The sequence below is a fragment of the Orycteropus afer genome, unplaced genomic scaffold (genome assembly GCF_000298275.1).
Source record: "Orycteropus afer afer isolate SDZICR_OR568_19922 unplaced genomic scaffold, OryAfe1.0 scaffold00354, whole genome shotgun sequence".
Taxonomy (NCBI): Eukaryota; Metazoa; Chordata; class Mammalia; order Tubulidentata; family Orycteropodidae; genus Orycteropus; species Orycteropus afer.
Genome location: NW_006921941.1, coordinates 2,593,094 through 2,614,454, shown reverse-complemented (window position 1 = coordinate 2,614,454; position 21,361 = coordinate 2,593,094). Strand labels below are relative to the sequence as shown.

Genomic DNA, 21,361 nt, shown 5'->3' with positions numbered 1-21,361 from the left:
ATCTTCCCCCCTCTCCCATCCCTGGTAACCAACAAAGAAAATTTCCTTCCATGAATAAACTTTTCCTTGACTTTTTACAATAATAGACTAATATAATATTTGTCCTTCTGTGATTGACTTATTTCACTCAGCATAATATCCTCCAAATTCATCTATGTTATGTGGTGTTTTGCAGATTCTACATTATTCTTTTGGGTTGCATAGTATTCCATTTTGTGTATGTACTGCAGTTTGTTTATCCATTCCTTGGTTGATGGGCACCTAGGTTGTTTCCATCTCTTTGCTATTGTGAATAGTGCTGTGATTAACAGGGTATGCATATATCTGTTCTTGTCTTGGTTCTCACTTCTTTAGGATATATACCTAGTAATGGGATTTCTGGATCAAATAGTATTTCTGTTTCCAAATTTTTAAGGAGTCGCCATACTGATTTCCACAGTGGTTGTATCACTTTATAGTCCCACTAGCAGAGTATGAGAGTCCTAGCCTCTCCACATCCTCACCAGCATTTGTTATTTTCTGTCTTGTTGAACTTTGCTGTTAGTGCCGGTGCATCTGGAGGTTGTTTTGATTTTCATCTTTCTAAGGGCAGTGGGTTTGGTTTGGTTTCTAATGGCTAGTGATTAGAGATAAGTCCTTTTTCCAATATGTCGTTGTCAAATATTTTTTCCCATTCTGTAGGTTCTGTTTTTATTCTTTTGGAGAAGTCTTTTGATGCACATAAGACTTTAATTTTTAGAAGGCCCCAGTCATCTAGTTATCTTCTACTATCTGTGCATTTTGGGTTATGCTTGATAGTCTATTTATGCCATAAATTAGAGCCCTTAAGTTTGCCCCTATTTTTACTTTGATGAACTTTATAGTTTCAGGTTTCACATTTAAGTCTTTGATCCATCTGGAGTTACTGTTTTTGTGTGGTGTGAAGTATGGATCTTGTTTCACTTTTCTGCAAATGGATATCCAGTTTTGCCAGCACCATTTATGAAAGAGACTATCTCTTCCCCTTTTAATGGATTTTGGCCCTTTGTCAAAGATCAGCTGACCATAGGTCAATGGATCAATTTCTGGGTTCTCAATTCTGCTCCACTGGTCTGTGTGTCTGTTATTGTACCAATACCAGGTTGTTTTGACTACTGTGGCTGTGAAGTAGGTTTTGAGACCCCAGTCGCTATTCACCAAAATAGGATGTAGAATATTGTCATTTTTAAAAATTTACTTTTTAAATTGTGATTTGGGTGAACGTTTACAGAGCATATTCATTTTCCATACAACAGTTCATACACATTTTGTTTCATGACATTGATTGCAATCCCCATAATGTAACAACTCTCATCCCACTTCCTCCCTGTGGTTACCTTTTCCCTGTGTCCTTCTTTCCTATGCGTTCCTGCCCTCTGAGCTATCTTCCTGTGCAAATACAGCCCTTCTGATCTCCTATGGTTGAGTTTTCTAAGGAATGTACCTATTTGGTGTAAATGTTCACCTTATATGGCTGTTGTTTGCCTGGAAGCCACCAGAGAGAGTTCAATTCCAGACCCAAAAGGGCTAGGAGTCATAGTCTTTGGGGCTTAACCAGCTTCTATCAGACAGGTGAATAAGCCTAATCTTTTTTTTTTTTTTTTTTAATGATTTTAAGTTCTGTTCCACATCCTTCTCCCACTCTATCCAGGATCTCCTATTTTGATCACTTTCAGAGTGGTTGGCAGTGCTAGCTGGGCATCATCTAGTTCTTCTGGTCTCAGGATTATGGAGGCTAGGGTTCTCATGGTCCATTAGTCCTTTGAACTAATTATTTCCTTACATCTGTGATTTTCTTCACTCTTCTTTGTGCTGGACAGGAAGAAACCAATAGTTGTACCTCAGATGGCTAGTCACAAGCTTTTAAGATTCCAGTCACTACTCACCACAGTAGGATGTAGAACATTGTCTTTGTGGACTATGTTAGGTCAATTGACCTTAGTGTCCCCCAAAACTATGGTCCTGAGCCCCCATGTCCAGCAACTCATTCCCTTCAATTATTTGGTTATGACTAAGAAGTTTTCATAACTTTGCTTCATGCATGCTTCTCTATGTTCATGGATATATTTGCAGTACATATAGATACATAGGTAGAAATATTTTCTGTCAAATCTTTATGCTAATCTGCTTTTTGAACCTTCTAATGTGCTCCAGTAAGGAGCTCTGGTGGTGTAGTGCCTACGGCATCTGACTGCTAACCAGAAAGTTGGAGGTTCAAACCCACCAGCCACTCCATGAAAGAAAGACTGGGCAATCTACTTCCATAAAGATTTACCGCCTCAGAAACCCAAAGGGGCTCACTTAAAGTCAGAATTGACTCGATGGCAGTGAGTTTGTTTTTTTGTTTAATGTACTCCAGTAGGAGCTGTCATTATTACCCAGTTAAATGACATTTTGAATCACATGATTTCATCTGCATGTGATTTGAATACATGCTGTTGTTTTCATAGTTGATGGTATTTTTATAGTCACTGATTTTGTCTAATTTTCTCATGTTTTAGCTACAATCAATAATTAGTATTTGCAAACCTATATCAATAGCTTTTTTTGAGAATTAAGTAGTAATTAAAGGAAAAGAAGTAGAAAAAAATCAAAAAAGACTTCATTCAGTTAATAATAGTGTGATTCAATGCAAAAAGATTTTACAAAACAATTTTGTTATAAATATTCATAAAATCTTAGAAATACTACATTTAAGCAATTCACAACTATGTTTATCACTTATTATTCTATGATTTAAATTAACAGTAAACATTACTAAAGATTCTGTATGGTCTGGTATGGGAGGAGGTTCATGGGATGGGGGTGACACCATGAGTTATCAAATACTTTAGGCACCATGCCACTAGAGCGCCTTAGTGATGCCACTGTTCTTGAGATGTCTTGGGAGAATTTATAAAGTGAGGCCTCTAGAGAGGAGTGAGGGGGTGAGAGCTGAAACCACTGGGAGTGGGCAGTCATGGTATCTTATCTCCACCTTCCTGACCAGCGGAAAAACAAATTCATGAAGAAGATCCCCAAGGACTCAGAAGCATCCAATGTGCTGGTGGGTGAGGTAGACTTTCTGGATCAGCCATTTATTGCTTTCGTGCGTCTCATCCAGTCTGCCATGTTGGGAGGAGTGACTGAGGTGCCTGTTCCTACTAGGTAAGCATCATTTAAACCTGACCACCATGCCCACCCTAATGTAGCCAACAATCCAGCAGGCAGTCAAGCAAGTAGTGCTGTTAGAGAAACTCCTAAAACATAGAAGGAAAATGAGAGAATTTGTGGAGGATGGAAATCTTCTGAGTAGGAAAGAGATTTGGAAAATGTATTGAAAATAATCCCAAAAGAGGCAATGGTTGCACATCATTGTGAACATAATCAATGTCACTGGATTGTTCATGTAAAAATTGTTGAATTAGTTATATATGTTTCCACCACAATAAAAAAATTTTTTTTAAGTAATCACAAAAGAGAAGGATGCCAACAGCTGAGGGAGATGCTGTTGAATGGTGTTAGGCAGAAGACATTGCTCATGGAGAGGAGCACTAAAAGAAACAAAACTCATTGCTATCAAGTTGATTATAACTCATAGTGATACTCATTGGGTTTTCAAGGCTGTAAAGGTTTACAGAAGCAGACTGCCTCACCTTTCTTCTATGAAGCAAAAGGATGGGTTTGAACCACTCACCTTCTGCTTAGCAGCTAAATGTCTTAACCACTACATCACCAGAGTTCCTTAAGGAGGAGCACAGTAAGAGTGAAAAAAGAGATGTTTCTCCAAAATAAGTATAGCATTCAAAAGAGGGAAGGAATAAGTTTATGGTCAGCCAAAAAGTTAAGAATGGATGCTGTTCAATGCCAGAAAATCCTCTGTGCACCTGCTTCCACCTCCCCTCCTCTCCTTATATTTGTCCTTCTCATTTTCCTTTTCCTCCTCTCTTATCTTCTTAATCTCCTCCTTCATCCTCTTCTTTGCAGATTTCTGTTCATACTGCTGGGACCTTCTGGGAGAGCAAAATCCTACAATGAAATTGGCCGTGCCATTGCAACCCTCATGGTAGATGATGTAAGTGGTAATGAGAAACATGTGCTCTTGGACATTATGGCCCCTGCACTAAGCTTTGTGCATTTCTTCATTCATTCCCTCATGCATGCATGCATATTTGAGTACCACTGTGTATCAAGCCCTGTGCAGAGTGCTAAAGATTACCAACATCAGGCAATAAATAGTCGTGCCCTCTAGGAGCCCAAATCAAGTAGGAGAGAAATATCTCTGATCATAAAATTAACTCTGTTCAAGGAGTCACAGATAAGGGGGCTTTCACACTAAGAATGAACAAGAGTTAGGCTGACACAGCTTGAGTCTGTTGTTGATGTTATGTGCCATCGAGTCAGACCCAACTTGTAACGACCCCACCTTGAGTTTCAGAGGCAGTGTCACTACAGAAGTAGATTGCCCAACCTTCCTTCCAAGGAGTGGCTGGTGGGTTTGAACTGCCAACCTTCTGGTTAGCAGTCAAGTGCCTTAGGGACTATTCTACCAGAGCTTCTAGCTTGAGTCTAGGAATGGGCATTCTAGACAAAAGCGACAGGGGCAAAGGCTCAGAGATAGAGAAGCTGGACAGAAGTGGTTCATGGAGGCTCAGTGTAAGAGCTTCCAGTGCAGAAGGTGACACCAGAGTGGGGAACTTGAGACTACACAGAGCCCTTATAGGCAAAGCTGTGTTCACACTCTGGGGACAGAGTTTGATGGGGGATCCTAGAGGGCTTTAGACATGGGCATGACCTAATCAGATTTGTGGTTCGAAAGCACACCTGGAAACAGTGTAGAAAGAAACGACCTGATCTTAAGGATGAAGGGCTAACCCATTTGCTGTCCAGTCAGTTCTGACTCACGGTGAACCCATGCATGTCAGAGTAGAACTGAGCTCCATAGGGCTTTCAATAGTTGATTTTTCTGAAGTAGACTGTGAGGCCTTTCTTCCAAGGCCCCTCTGGATGGGCTCAAACCTCTAATTTTTGGTTAATGGTGGAGTTTGCGAACTGTTTGCACTGCCCTGGGATTCCAGTGAAGGGCTAGGGAAATAATAATTAGACTTGAAATACCTGAGCTTCTTGGACTGGGCTTTGCAAGGCTTTTCTAAAATGCTTGCTCTATGGAAAACCAAAACCAAAAAGACTAAGTAACTCAACCAAAGTCCTACAACTAGAATATGGAGGTCTTGCCTTCAGACCAGAGCCAGAATCACATCTAAGGTATGGGAGGTATGGCACGTGCCCTGGGCACCACTTGAAGGGGAGCACCACTGAGAAGTTTCTATTAACCATTAGTTTCCATCGCCAGCTATGAGAGATCATTCAGCAAGTTCAAACTAGTACTTTCATATTTGAGAGCCTCTGTGAGTGAAGGCAGACTGCTCTTGCTCTGCTGAGTGTAGGAGAAGAAAGTAGGGAAAAGTGACTGAGCACATCATAGACCAATTTTCATCAGTGAAAGCAAGGAAGGTGCAGTTGTCATTTTCATGCAGTGCCGTAATGTGCTAAGTAAAAGATTAAAGATTTGTATTTTTGAGCTGTTATGGTAAAGTTATCTCAGAGGTGGGTGTCAGGTGTTTGGACAGGAGCACAATTTCAGTGCTTACCATAGGTGTTATTTTCCCTTAGGTATGCCTCTGCCAGGAAGGTCTGACTCTCCCATACCTGCCATTCCTCAATGGACCATATTTCACTTACTGCCCCATGTTCTCCCCTTGGAAACTGAGAGAGAATTGGCAGTGGTCCAAAGTGATTTTCTTTGAAACTGTATATGAAATGCTTCATAGGAGGTGGGAAAGGAGGGGATATGAGAGAAAGCTGACCTCTCCTCCCCCCTTCCACCTCCCTTACCAGCTCTTCAGCGATGTGGCCTATAAAGCCCGCAATAGGGACGATCTAATCGCAGGAATTGATGAGTTTCTGGACGAGGTCATTGTCCTTCCCCCCGGAGAATGGGACCCAAATATCCGAATTGAGCCCCCCAAGAAAGTGCCCTCTGCTGACAAGAGGTGTGTATGTGTGTGGGTGGCTGGCTGGGTGGTACAAAGGGAGCTTCAATTCTGTGTCATTTCATTTCTTTAAAGATAGTCTGAAGTAAATATGGCTAAATATGAACATCTGTCAAATCTGGATGACGTGTGTGGGTGTCGTTAGATCATTTTTTGTATTTTTTGCTTTGTAGTTTTAAGATACTTCATCATTTTATTGAACAGGTAAGAGATATTCTGGGGACAGGCAAGATTGAGAGCCCCACACTCCCGCACCCCCTTCTGCTTGCAGGAAATCCGTGTTCTCCCTGGCAGAGCTCGGCCAGATGAACGGCTCCGTGGGCGGTGGCGGCGGCACGCCGGCAGGAGGCAGCAGCAGTGGCGGCGGCGGGGGCGGCGGGGGCGGTGGCGCTGGCGGCGGCGGCGGGGCCAGCAGCGGGAACGGCGGGGATGACGGCGAGATGCCAGCGGTGCATGAAATCGGGGAAGAGCTTCTCTGGACAGGAAGGTGCCCACCCAAGGCGTGACAGTGACCCCTGCTGTTCTTTAGACGTCTCTCCTCACCCACCCTGTTAAGAGCGATCCCCACCACAGCCTGTAACCTCCGCAGTGTAGCAATCTGACCACCGCACTCTGTTCCTCAATGCCTCTCCCTCAAAGCCCCTCCTGGGTCCGCGAGAGCAGGTGCCTCACGGGAAGGGACCCAAGACTAGGACAAGGAAGAGGAGGAACCCAAACTACTTTACAGATATTCTCTGTACCTTTTGACATTTTTTTTTTGTTGTTGTTGTTGTTAAACTTATGTTACCTATTCAAAACCTTTTTTTTTTTTTTTTTTTTTAAAGAAAATCTCCTAGCTTGGCTTTCTTTGCTAGCTCTTAGAGTAACTCAAGTTGATCTAGATATAGGAAAGGACATGGTCTTGTCAAGCTAAATGTAAATTGCTATTTTGAGAATGGAGTCCTATTTTAGATGCCCTTGAAGGGCTGAGTTGGGTCTATGGCAGTGTTTCTCAAAGAGAGTAAGATTCGGCCCTCTGATTGTGTGGATCATAACGAGTTATGGGTAGGGCAGTTAAAGTTGTATGTCAGCTTGGTTGGGCCTGGTTGAGTGGCTGGGAAGCTGGAGATAGCTACTCCCCATGATAAGACTGGCAATCAACTCCATGATGGGACCTACCACAAGCAGCTGAGTAACTGCTTTAGGGATGTGGTCTGGTTCTGGTACATAAGCAGCAGCTTTGGGAATGGTCTCTAGCTGTGGCATGCTTGGACCCTGCATGTAGCGGAGTCATTGTTCAGCAGCCTGCCATGCTCTGTCGACCCTGGGACTTTCAATGGACTGGAATTAATGGCCTGCCGTGTGGTTTGGTAACATCAGGACTGTGGTTTTTACTTGTCAGCCTTAGCCTTGTCAGTCCCAGTGGCCAGTAGCTGTCTGAGTGAAGAAAAGCCTCCAGCTCCAGTGGGCCGGGAGCAGGAGGCAGAGCTGAAGTCCAAGGTTGAGAGGCTTTAACCCAGCCCCTAGAACCTGGCACTTTGAACTTGGACTTAATGCCTCTAAACTGTAAGAGAATAAACTGTTGGTTCAGCCATTCCATTTGTGGTATATTGTTGTCAGAGCGGCACTAGGTTACCAGAACAATGGGTAACATTGAGAAGAATGGGAATTCCAGAACACTTAATTGTACTCATGAGAAACCTGTGCATTGACCAGGAGGCTGTCATTTAAACAGAAGAAGGGGATCCTACATGGTTTAAAATCAAGAAGGGAGTGTGTCAGGGTTGTATCCTTTCACCATACTTGTTCAATCTGTATGCTGAGCAAATAATCCGAGAAGCTGGACTATATGAAGAAGAATGTGGCATCAAGATTGGAGGAAGAATAATGAACAACCTGCAATACACTGATGACACAACTTTGCTTGCTGAAAGTGAGGATGACTTGAAGCACTTACTGATGGAGATTGAAGAATGCAGTCTGCAGTATGGATTACATCTCAATATAAAGAAAACAAAAAATCCTCACAACTGGATCAATAAGCAGCATCACGATAGATGGAGAAAAGATTGAAGTTGTCAAAAACTTCACATTGCTTGGTTCTACAATCAATGCCAATGGAAGCAGCAGTCAGGACATCAGACAACATACAGCACTGGGTAAATCGGCTGCAAAGGATCTTTTTCAAGTGCTGAAGAGCAAAGATGTCTCCTTGAGAACTAAGGTGCACCTGACACAAGCCATGGTATTTTCAGTCACCTCATATGCATGTGAGAGCTGGACAATGAATAAGGAAAATCGAAGAAGAGTTGATGTTTTGAGTTGTGGTGCTGGCAAAGAATGCTGAAAGTACCATGGACTGCTAAAAGAGCTAACAAGTCTGTCCTGGAGGAAGTGCAGCCAGAATGCTCCTTGGCAGCAAGAATGGTCAGACTTTGTCTTACCTGCTTTGGTCATGTTGTCAAAAAGGACCATTCCCTGGAGAAGGATGTCATGCTTGGTAAGGTGGAGGGTTGACGAAAGAGGAGAAGGCCCTCAATGAGATGGTTTGACACAGTGGCTGCAGCAATGGGCTCAAGTATAGCAAGGATCGTGGAGCTGGAGCAGAACTGGGCAGTGTTTTGTTCTGCTGTGTACAGGGTCGCTGAGTCAGAGATGACTCGATGGCACCTAACAACAACCCCCCACCCCCATGGGAATTTGGCAATGTCTGGAGTCATTTTTGTTTATCACAACTTGGGGGAGGAGTTGCTACTGGCATAGTAGGAGCCAGGGATGCTGCTAAACACACTACAGTGCACAGGATGGCCTCCAACAACAAAGAATTATCTGATCTCAAGTGTCAGTATTGCTGAGGCTGAGGACTCCTGCTCCATGCTAAGCACTGCATTAGGTGATATGGGGAATAGCATCGCCAATAGACTTTGTCCCTAAACCTAAAAGTTGCTCTCAGTTATTCCAGAAAAGCAAAGAAACCATTTATATGGTTCAACATCTCCCCTTAATACTTTTGTGCCGTAATCTGGGATGTCTGTCTCCTGGAGTTGGGCACACCTGTGTTCAGCAAGCACAGGAGCCCTTCAAGATGATCAGGAACATGAAGAGTGCCGCCATCTTTGGACCCAGGATATCCATTCCCAATTCAGTGTTAGATGTACCTTTATTCCCAGGAAGTCTTCCCTCTCCCATCCAATCAGTGTCTATGATTGTTCTTCCCAGTGTGACTGGTGCTGATCACAAACTCTCAGTCCCATAAGAATTCATCCCTAAATGTTCTGGTGGAAAGATCCTTTCCCTGTCTATCCCCTGTCCAGTTCCCTTTCTCACCCTAGATTGTGCAGGCTCCTATAAATAGCTCTAGTCCTACCCCAGTGTTAGTGGTGAGAAAGCAGCCCCTGGGCCTCTCCCCAACAGGTTCTTCGGTGGTCTGCGTCTGGATGTCAAGAGGAAGCTGCCCTGGTTCCCAAGTGACTTCTACGATGGCTTCCACATTCAGTCCATCTCTGCCATCCTCTTCATCTACCTCGGCTGTATCACCAACGCCATAACCTTTGGTGGGCTTCTGGGGGATGCCACCGACAATTACCAGGTGTGTTTGAGCTAGACATGGGAACAAATCTCACTAAACTATGCTGCCACCAGGTGGTGGGGAGAAGCTTTATCCCATACTTCAGTCCCAAGGCTCTGGATTCATCTACCATCCAGACTCAAGCCATGACTTTTTGTCATCCTCTACCCTTCAAAATAATAATCATCATGATCATCATCTAGCATTGTTATTGTCACAGAGCTGAAGCTAAATCATGTTATTAAAAACCAAATTTAAGGATGATGTAAGTGGGTCAAACTTGTACTTTGTTATCTAGTCCTTTTCCCACTGATCTTTGAATGAGCTTAATCAGTACAATTAATTGAGTTGTTTTTGCTACTTGTGGCCTTCTCTGCACACTCTTTCCTAAACTAACCTTGGAGTTAAGACATTTTTAGAAGATTTGTAAGCTGTTACCATGACAAAAACAGGGTGCCCTGGGGAAATAGTAGCTCAGCAGAAACACCCGCTCCTATCAGGCAAAGACCTTCCTGGATGAGGCCTTCAGGGTACAGCCCTTAGTAAACCCAGAGCACCAGGGCAGACTCATTTGCCAGATAAATTGGAATGAGGAGTGTCTCCATCCCACACTCTCTCCTGAGCTTCAGATCCATTATCAGCTGCTTCCTGGGTATGTCCACACAGCTGTCCCTCAGGAGCCCTCAGCTCACCCAGCTGGCACTGAGTTTAACATCTTCCCTCCAGACCTGCTGTCCTGGTCCTTCCACAGCCCAGCATGTGGTACCGTGTTTCACTCAGCTGCCCACACCAAAAACCCAGTGTCATCCTCAACTCAGGATAAACTCAGCTTCTCCACGTGTCCTTCCAACATATCCTACCTGCCTCTCAAGCCTGTCTCCAGTGTTTTCATTCTCAGCTTTCCTCACTCACTGCTTTGCATTTGTTGCCCATCAGTCTCGATCATCTGTCACTCTTTCAAGTGCACGCTCCCTTTCAGCTCCAGCTTTTATACATCTTGTTCCCTCTTCACGGGACACCCTTTCTCATCACTCTGCCTACTCTAGTCCCCTGGTCAAATCTCTACTCATTTTTTAGGTCTCAGCCTCCACATTTCTACTTACAAGAAGGCTACCCAGACCACCCCTTCACTCCTACTGTGTGTGCCTATGGTACCCTGACCTCCTCCCAGCCTATCACATTCCTTAGCAGTGCTTCTCAAGCAGAGACAATTTTGACTCCAGGAGACATTTGGCTACTTCTAGACACAGTTTTGGTTGTCATAACTGGGGAGGTGCTACTGACATCTAGTGGGTAGAAGCCAGAGATTCTGCTAAACATCCTACAATGCACAGGACAGCCCTCTACAATAAAGGGTTATCCAGCCAGAAAGTCAGCAGTACTGAGGCTGACTGCTGTATGGAAATCACGTATTTCCTTGTCTCTGTTTCCCACTAGACTGAAGACACATTATCTTGTTCAGTGCTGAGTCCTCACTGTCTAGCACAATGTCTGATATATTAATGGATTTTGAATGAATGAGTGGTTTAACCTCTGAAATATCATAAGCACCTAACATATTTGAATTAAGGAATGGTTGGACAGGTGAATGACTGTCTCCTGGGAGCAGAATGAGGAGAGACAAGCACATCCATTGCCACCACTGTTGTCTAGGTCCTAGAGTACCAAAGGAAGTCACATAGAACCTTTATCCAAATGGAATTAGAGAGAGGACACTGGCAATGGCAGGAGGGGAAGGATTGTGGACTAGGAAATGAGGAGCAGAATTTGGGGAGCATTTGGCCAGAGATGGAAGACACAAGAGCCTCAGAACAAAGGATGACCATTGTGGCCTTGGGCCCTTGGGAAATAGCTGGACTCTGTGAGGCCCCTTCCCCTACCTCCACTCAAGCCTCACAGCTCACTGTACCTACAGGGAGTGATGGAGAGCTTCCTGGGTACTGCCATGGCCGGCTCCTTGTTCTGCCTCTTCTCGGGCCAGCCTCTCATCATCCTCAGCAGCACGGGGCCCATCCTCATCTTTGAGAAGCTTCTCTTCGACTTCAGCAAGTAGGTGCTCCTTGGAGCCCCTGGTATTTGCCCTGACACTTGAGAATGAGCCAAGAGCAGTATGACAAAGTCTGGGCAGGGGACTAGCCCCAAAGTGGGGATAAGGTGCTAAAAAGCCATCTTTAGCTATGGGAAGAACTGTAGGTAGGCCACATTGTTGCCTCCTAACTCCCTCCACCTATGTCCCTTTGAACCATCTAAGGATATGTTAGCATAGGGTGAAATCCAGGCAAAAAGAGGAGGAAATCCAAACCACTCTGCTTGTAAGCAATTATGACTTGAGAGTCAGGGTGATATAGTGAAAGACCTTAAGCTGGAGATCAAAAAGCTATACCATGACGACACATCATGACACCTCTCTACACACAGTTGTTCCATATATAACCTGAAGGTTTAGACTAGATCTTTTCTAAGCCCTCTCCAATGTTGTATTCTGAAATTATCAGTTTTTCCTTCATTTGGATATTTATTACCAAATGCCTGAGGACTAAGGGTTGTTACCACCTCCCCACCTCCCCCATGAGGTCCTTCCCCAGAATTCTCAAAGACCAGACAACCTCACCTGGGAATTCTCCATGTCCCCAGTCCCTTCATAGTTCTTAGAAGGATGTCCACAGGAGGGGCAGATGAGCCACTCTGGGTGGGTCTGGGGAGCCCAGAGCAGCCAAGAGCCCTAGACTGGAGACTGCTCACCCTTCTTCTGCCTTCCAGAGGCAATGGCCTGGACTACATGGAGTTCCGTCTCTGGATTGGCCTGCATTCAGCCATCCAGTGCCTTATCCTGGTGGCCACAGATGCCAGCTTCATCATCAAGTATATCACCCGCTTCACCGAGGAAGGTTTCTCCACCCTCATCAGCTTCATCTTCATCTACGATGCCATCAAAAAGATGATTGGTGCCTTCAAGTATTATCCTATCAACATGGACTTCAAGCCTGACTCCATCACCACCTACAAATGCGAGTGTGTCGCCCCCGATACAGGTGACCGGTAACCCCAGGCATCCTTGGGCCCCTACCCTCCCACCCACTCTCTACCCAAATGCACAGAGTGGATCTGCTTGGGAGGGACTGTTCAACTAAGCCAAAGCTATTCAAGCCAAGTTTTTCAGTGTACTGTCTCAAGGGAGCAAAGAAATCCAGTTTTTGGAAGGAGGCCAATGGAAGAGTAGCTCTAACAAGGGTCACAATGCCAGCCCCCAGGGTATAATCAGAAGGAAGCAGGAATAGCTCAGGAGGAAGAGGGAGCATGCTCTGCCTCAGTGTGGGAGAGATGATGTGGAGGCTACTTCTGTCAGGAATGCTGCCCAGGGGTTCCTGCTCCAGGACAGAGGTAGACCTACTGGTGCTTAAAGTCCCTCCCAGCTCCATGAGTGTATGACACTGTGAGTGCTTCCTGACACATCCTTGCCAGCTCTTGCTTTATCACCCAGATCAGACCATGCCAGAGAAGGGAGCATCCAAATAACAGGAACACATCCAGGAGGGGGCTGGCCAGGGTGCAGGGCTTGGCAACCATGTCATTTGAGGAAGGTCTGGAGAACCTGGGGTTATTCAGCCTTTTGGGGATATGAGAGCTATGAGAAAAGGATGGTTGTGTCACACAAGGGCCAGATTCACCCTGGGTAACTACAGGATGCAGAATGAGGACCAAGGAGCAGAAACTCCAGGGAGCCAGATGCTGACTGAACTTAGGGAAGAATTTATAGTGGTGGGAGCTGCCCCACGGGAGGTCTTGGCCCCCTTAAGTGGTAGTGAGTTCCTTGAACACTAGCTGGATGTCCATCTGCCAAAGATGTTATAAAAAAACATTCTAGCACTGGTGGGAGCTTTAATCAACCAGCTGGTCAATCTGGTAATACCCAATGCCATTTCTGAGGAGTTATTATCTGAGGGGGAGGGAACAACCTACCATCTGTAAACTTAGGGCATAAAATAGGAGCTTCTTGCAGAGTCTGAACCTCTGACCTCCTTCACAGTCATATGCCCCTAATTGCCTATAGCAGAGTGCCCAGGATGTCTATGGAGCAGAGGCCAGAGCTCCATCTAAGAACCAAAAAGCTGGGCCTACAGAGAGCCAACTAGGTCCAGAGACCATCCAGGGTCACACAAAACTTTGGTTTCCCTTGATATAAAAAAAAAAAAAAGGATGCCTATGCTGGCCCTGCTCATCTCCTGGGACTCTTATGAAGTTTCCAAATCTATACCCAGATTAAAAAAAAAAAAAAAAAAAAAAAACCTCACTGCCATCAAGTCAGATCTGATTCATAGCCAACCTCCTTGGGTTTCTGAGGTGGTATCACTATGGAAGTAGATTGCCCAGCCTTCCTTCTGAGGAATGGCTAGTGGGTTTGAACCACCAGCCTTCTGGTTAGCAGTCAAATGCCTTAGGCACTACACCACCAAAGCTCCTATACTCAGGTTAGGTTTGAGGAAATAAGTAGATACTGGGGTTTTCAGCCCCTTGAAACATACTAGTAATAAAACATCAATCATAAAGCAATCAAAAGTATTTCCTGCACAGTTGCTGTGCTCCCTACTTTAAACTAGGCCTTGTGGAAGATAAAGATGTCCTGCCCCCCAGAAATTTCAGTCTGAGCATATCCCCTCTCCCTCTGTCACTGCACTGATTTCGTAAAGAAGTCTAGACTTAATTTTTTCTACAATCAATTTGGAGTTATTCCATTGATATCCAATGACAGGTGAAGCTCTCCTTTGTCCTGAACCAGGACATCTTGCTTTCCCACAGCATCAGGGAAAATCCTACCTGCCTGCAGGCCCTTTTCATTCTGTCCCCAGAGCAGATGGGGTTGATCCCCAGGAAGGCACTCTTGTTTGCTGTTTGCACCCTCTGAACCTTATCTACCACATTGAACACAAATATTCCCATGCATGTGACTTAGAAGTACACATCCTTGGACTCTTTTAGAAATAGTTTGAATTATGGGGTCAGATGTGTGGCTTTGGCCATTCTGAGAATCATCTGTCCAAGGAGTAATCCAAGCCCAAGGGGGCCCTACGAACAGGTGGTGTAAGAGCATATAAGGGCCTGATAAAGGCCACCTGATTCCAAAGAGTGTCCCCTCTGGCCTTGACCAGATGCCTGATGTTGCCTCATTCTTTTGCATCACGTTGTTGCTGTGGTTCTCAAAGTGTGATCTCCAGACTAGCAGCTTCAGCACCATCTGAGAATTTGTTAGGAACGTAAATTCTCCTCTTCCCCACCTCAGGACTACCAAATCAGAAACTCTGGGGCGGGATCCAGCTAACAGTGTCTTAACAACCCTTCAGATGATTCTGATACTTGCTCAAATTTGAGAATCACTGCTCGAGTGAGCTATTAATTACTAAAAAAAAAAGTTGTTGCTGAGTTGATTTCAACCCATAGTGATCGCATGTATGTCAGAGTAGAACATGCTTCATTGGGTTTTCACAGCTTATTTTTTGGAAGTAGGTCACCAGGCCTTTTTTCCAAGATGCCTCTGAGTGGACTAGAACCTGCAACCTTTTGGCTAGCAGCCTAGCATGTTAACCATTTGTACCACCCAAGGGAATAGCCACTAACCCTAGTAAGATTAGATTTTCAGTTTCCAAAAAGAGAGTAAAGGAACTGAAAACAGGACAAGTTAGTTTTGATCAGGAAAATATGGAGAGGAAAGTCCCTGGTATTTAGGTAATTTGAGAGTGGGGATGTAACTGAGGGGCATTTCTTTCCCAGGCCATGGGCCACCTACTTACTAATTGTTCCATATTCCTAGTTTTAGTGCAAAACCTAGTCTGCAAAACCTAGGCACAGTATCACTCCTTCTCCCTCCTCATATAAACTTCTTTGGGGGCTCTCTCTCACTCTCTGTCTCTCTTGAATCTAACAGACCTTAGTTTTAAGGCAATTTTAGGTTTATAGAAATATTGAGCAGCTAGTAGAGTTTCCATACCCTCCCCTTCATACGCACAGTTTTCCCTATTAGTAACATCTTACATTATCCTGGTACATTTTTTACTGGGCACTCTATTGTTTTAATTTTGTTTCCATTATAACTGATTTGTATTCTGTTTGTTGTTGCTGCACACTGATTTGGCTGCTTTCAATCCCAAGTGAGTACCACTTTGTAAACAGAAAAATTTTGAAATATTTTAGACTTAGATCCTTTCTGGAATTTTCCATGTTGTATTTCTTCCATCTTCATCTTAAAGTGGCTTTTTAGGTAAACCACGCAAAGTTTCCAACATGAAAGAATGTGTAAGTCTAAGCCAAAGACATCAAAAGAATGTCTAACTCTGAAAAAGATCTGAACTCCCCAGGCTCAAGCTCTAGCTGAAAGTCCTCTAGCATTTGTGTGGGCAGCCCTGAACCAGCCCTCTTGCCAAACTTTTCTGTCCCCTTCGTTCATTGTTCATCCTGTTCTCTTGGTCATGGAGTGAGGAAAGGCAGTAGATGTCCTTGATTTCTAACAAGTAAAGCTTTCACAGTCAATGCCCATGGAAGCAGCAGTCAAGAAATCAAACTAGTTACTGCATTAGACAAATCTGCTGCAAAAGACCCCTTTAAAGTGTTAAAAAGCAAAGATGTCCTTTAGTCCTCAGGACTAAGAGGCATTTGACCCAAGCCATGGTATTTTCAGTTGCCTCATATGCTTGTGAAAGCTGGATGATGAATAAAGAAGACCAAAGAAGAATTGATGCCTTTGAATTATGGTGTTGACAAAGAATACTGAATATATATATCATGGACTGCGGAAGTACAAACAAATCTGCTTAGAAAAAGTACAGCCAGAATGCTCCTTAGAAGAAAGGATGGTGAGATTTTGTCTCATGTACTTTGGACAGGTTATCAGGAGGGACCAGCCCCTGAAGAAGGACATCATGTTTGGTAAAGTAGAGGGTCGAAAGAGAAAGACCCTCAGGGAGATGGATGGACACTGGCTGCAACAATGGGCCAAACATAGCAATGATTGTGAGGCTGACACAGGACCAAGCAGTGTTTTATTCTCATAGGGTCACTCTGAATCAGAACTGACTCTGCGACAAAACTTTCTTCAGACAATTGTAACAAATCTATGGATTTGCAGAGCTTCTAGGAATATTCTGCTTTGGGTCAAGACTGAATTTCTTGGCCATTCTCAGTTGCCCTGGGAGTCAGCAGCATAGAGGGAGGGTACCTGTGGGTGCCTCCACCCTTGTGGGCACCTTGTTGGAAGCTGGAGGAAGTCTCAAGAATAATCTCTTCTAAAATTTCTGTAGTGACAAAACAACAAACAAACAAAGAAGAAGAAAAAAAATCTCTTCTTTCTCTGTTCCTAGCCAACTGTGGACAGCCAGCAGAAACCAAATGGAGCTTGCGATGCATTTCAGACTTATTACCAGCAAATCTAGTTTGGAGAACAAACTTCACCCAAACCTGCTGCAGTAGAACTGCTCAGTCGGCTTTCACTTGGAGGAGGAAGGCGAGGGTGCCCTGGCCTTTCTCTTGCAGCTATGCTACACAGGAGCAAGAGAGGGCTCCTGGCAGCCCTCTAAGTCTGCCTTTTTAATGAGTCACAATATCCCCTAGTGGGAGCTCTGGTAGCACAGTGCCTAAGGCACTTGACTGCTAACCAGAAGGTGGCAGTTCAAACCCACCAGCCACTCCTTGGAAGGTAGGTTGGGCAATCTACTTCCGTAGTGATACTGCCTCGGCAACCCAAGGAGGGGTCGCTATGAGTCGGGTCCAACTCGACGGCACATAACAACAACAACAACAACAACAACATATCCCCTAGTGAGCTGCCCTATGGATTATGAGCTTCCCCATGGAGTCAGAATGGGAACAAATGAGGCAAGCCAAGAGGCATGGAAGGTGGCACATGGAAACAAGAGGAGGGAAATTAGGTTCTTCTCAAATCTTCTCATGGTGCCTAAAAGGAACACTCATATGTTGCAGTTATAGTTAGGGACAGTGCAGGGTGAACAGCTGAGAGCAGAACCTTTGAGTTCTAGATTCTCCCTCAGGGCCAGTATGATTTCCCTCAGCTTGCATTCAAGGGGAAGATTGTTGTTGTTGTTGTTATGTGCCATCAAGTTGGACCCAACTCATAGCGACCCCTCCTTGGGTTGCCAAGGCAGTATCACTACGGAAGTAGATTGCCCAACCTTCCTTCTGAGGAGAGGCTGGTGGGTTTGAACCACCAGCCTTCTGGTTAGCAGTCAAGTGCCTCAGGCACTACGCTACCAGAGCTCCTAAAGGGGAAGATTAGGGAAGATAACATCAAAGCCAATACTTCTTACAGGCCCAGGTAACCTTAAAAAAAAGATATATGAGGGGCAGGAAAACTGGGCAAATGGAAATGGGGAACCCAGGATAGAAGTAGGGGGAGAGCTGACACTTTGAGGAGATTACAACCAATGTCACAAAACAATCTTGATATAAATTGTTGAGTGGGAAATTCAGTTGTTTTGTAAACTTTCACCTAAACCACAATAAAATGCTTTAGAAAAAAAAGTGTATGTGGACAAAAAAAGGAGAGAAATGAAGTGTTGGCAGAGCAGCACGGTGAAGAGGGCAGGTGATGGGCTCTGGGGCCAGCCTGCCTGGGATGGAATCATGGCACCACCAAGTACAAGATGTGTGACCTTGGGCAAATGGACAAATTAATTGACCTTTCTAGGTCTCAGTTACCTCATCTGTCAATGGGGATACTTCATAGGGATTTAGGGACCTCACAAGATAATGTGTATAAGGATTTGGGATAGTGTGTGGCATAGAGTAAATTCTTTGAAAATGTTTTTAAGTCTAATAGCACAGAAATGGGTCCACTGGACGATACACATTCCAAAGGTACACTATTCACCAATTTGTTGTAGGCCTTGTCTTAGCACTGAATTTAATTTTTAAAACCAGCCCTCAGTGTCAAGTAGGAACTGTCTTACCCTGGCTTAGCCCGGGCTCCTTCCCACCTCTCTCTGGCCTCATTGACACTCTGGGCAAAGTAAAAAGAGTGTTGGGATACCCTTACAATTAAAGCCAATCCTTGACTTCACTCCTGGAGGGAGATGGGAAAAGGGTGGGTGCTCGGTGGGTGCTGTTGCCCAGGCTCTTACCCAGCTGCTGATCACCATTCCCATGTCATGTGTGTTCATCCACAGTGAATACAACCGTGTTCAATGCTTCAGCCCCACCAGCACCAAACACCAATGCTTCTCTGGTAAGTAATTTTTCCTAATGTCAGAGCTTTGAGTACTTTTGTTTATGGGGGGAGCAAGGAAAGATTTGAGAAACTGAGGTTAACTTATGGCAATCCAACCTCCCAGAGGTCCTACACAGGGCTACTTCTCAACCCAAGCTGCTCCTTGTGATGGCATGTGAAGCTTTGAAAGTATACTTTCTTTTTAGGTATATGCCTCTTAGCACAGTGCCTCATTCTGTTAAACCCATATTTAATAGAATCCAAAAATATTATGTTGTTGTTGTTATGTGCCATCTAGTCGGACCCAACTCGTAACAACCCCTTCTTGGGTTTCTGAGGTGGTATCACTATGGAAGTAGATTGCCCAACCTTTCTTCTGAGGAGTGGCTGGTGGGTTTGAACTACCAGCCTTCCAGTTGGCAGTCAATACTTTAGGCACTACACCACCAGAGCTCCTCAAAAATATTATATGTGTGTATATATGTGTGTGTGTGTGTAATTTGTTGTTGTTGTGTGCTGTTGAGTCAATTCTGACTCATAGCACCCTGTATAACAGAGTAGAACTGACCCATAGACTTTCCTAGGCTATAATCTCTCCCCTAATAATATTTTGTTGTGTTACTGGTGAAAGTTTACATAGCAAGTTAGATTTCTCTTTGACAATTTCCACACAAATTGATCAATGACATTAGTTACATTTTTTCACATTGAATCAACATTCTCATTGTGTTCCGGTTGTTCCATTGCCAGTACTTTAGTTTCTCTGCCCCCTTATCTTCTCATCTTTGCTTTGGATTAAATGTTGACCTTTTGGACACATACAGGTGTTTTCTGAGTAGAGCACTGATCTAATAGGAGCTCTGGTGGCGCAGTGCTTAGGGCATCTGACTGCTAACCAGAAGGCTGGCGGTTCAAACCCACCAGCCACTCCTCGGAAGGAAGGTTGGGCAATCTACTTCCGTAGTGATACTGCCTTGGAAACCCAAAGAGGGGTCGCTATGAGTTGGATCTGACTTGATAGCAGTGCATTTGGTTGTTTTTTGGTACTGATCTAATGGGTAATAGCCTTTATTTTGTGTGTCACTCTGCTTTTCTGTTAAAGGGCAATCTCAGGAGATAATTTTGGTTCAAGGTTTAAAGAGTGTCTCAGGGTGATAGTCTCAGGGAGTGTTCTGCTCTCAGGTACTCTGGTCATTATAAAATTTGAGTTTTATTTTGCATTTTTTCCCATTCTAACCAGAATCATCTATTGTGCCCTGACTCAGATCAGTCAGTGGTGGCAGCTGGGCACCATCTAGTTATTTGGTTATTTTGGTCTCAGGGTAATTGAAGCTGTGGCTCATGTAAGCTATCAGCCTTGTAGACTTGCCTCTGTGATTTTGATTACCTTCTTACTCATTTGTTCCTGATGAGTAGAGATCAATATTTGTATCTTAGATGGCTTCTCACAAGCTTTTAAGACTTCAGGCACTACTCACTTCACTAGGATGCAGAACATGAACTTTTTATGGTATATTATGCCAATTGACTGAGTTGTCCCAGAAGATTATGGTCCTAAGCCTTCAAACCCATAATATCGATCCTGGAAGGTGTTTGGTTATATCTAAGGAGTATCTGGAATTGTGTCTTCAGTGAATATATGTGTATTCATTTAATATATGCATGTTAATACATATCTGTATTTACATGTACATATAGATACTTTTATCTGTTTTTACCTATGTGTACACCTATACCTACCTGTATATGTATATGCTTATACCCATCCTTAAGTGATCCTAAACTCCTTTCTATTCTTTGTTGTATTTGTTGTCTTCTTCTATGTCAAATTCTTTGTTACAGGTATCCTTTTCTCATGAGCACCTCTCAGGTCATGCTGTGCTCGCTACACTCATATTTGGTGCCACTTTTCCCATCACCCAAAATAACAAGTACTTATGATCTACAGCACATTTTCCCTTCCCTCTCCTCCTCTCCCTGGTAACCACCACTGAACATCGCTCTCTTTAAGTATGGTTATTCTTGTCTTTTTATAAAAGAGGGATCATATAGTATTTATTCTTATGTGATTGACTTATTTCACTTAGCATTATGCCTTCGAAGTCCATCCATGTTATAATGTTTTGTGAACTCATCATTGTTCTTATGGTTGTATAGTATTCTGTTTTATATATGTACCGCATTTTGCTTATCCATTCATCTCCTGATGGGACCTTCAGTTCTTTCTTCCTTCCTTCCTTTTCTTTCTTTCTTTCTGTATTGTGAATAAAGCTGCAATGAACATAGATGTACATATGTGTGCTCCTGTCACTACTTTTAGGACTCTAGGATATATCCCTAGGAATAGGATCTAGGCTGTAATCTTTATGGGAGTGGATCTCCAGGTCTTTTCTCCCACAGAGTAAGTGGTGGGTTCAAACTGTGGACCTTGTGCTTAGTGACCGAGCCCTTAACAATTGCACCACAAGGGCACATTTTGCATTCCGTAGCCCCTGGATTTTAGGCATCTGGGCGACAAGGGGAAACTAGTGAAGTGACCTGGGAGAGTGTGAG

The 21,361-nt window shown here is 44.1% G+C and overlaps 1 protein-coding gene across 1 annotated transcript in view; it reads left to right on the top strand.

Annotated features, from left to right (window-relative positions):
• Window positions 1-21,361, top strand: part of SLC4A5 (solute carrier family 4 member 5) — a 128,597-nt gene that overhangs the window by 64,501 nt on the left and 42,735 nt on the right. Inside the window, exons 8-15 of the mRNA XM_007952627.1 lie at window positions 3,008-3,165; window positions 3,985-4,072; window positions 5,896-6,050; window positions 6,322-6,537; window positions 9,444-9,618; window positions 11,513-11,646; window positions 12,358-12,629; window positions 18,768-18,826. Of these exons, the coding sequence (XP_007950818.1) occupies window positions 3,008-3,165; window positions 3,985-4,072; window positions 5,896-6,050; window positions 6,322-6,537; window positions 9,444-9,618; window positions 11,513-11,646; window positions 12,358-12,629; window positions 18,768-18,826 (1,257 nt within the window). The remainder of the gene's footprint in view (window positions 1-3,007; window positions 3,166-3,984; window positions 4,073-5,895; window positions 6,051-6,321; window positions 6,538-9,443; window positions 9,619-11,512; window positions 11,647-12,357; window positions 12,630-18,767; window positions 18,827-21,361) is intronic.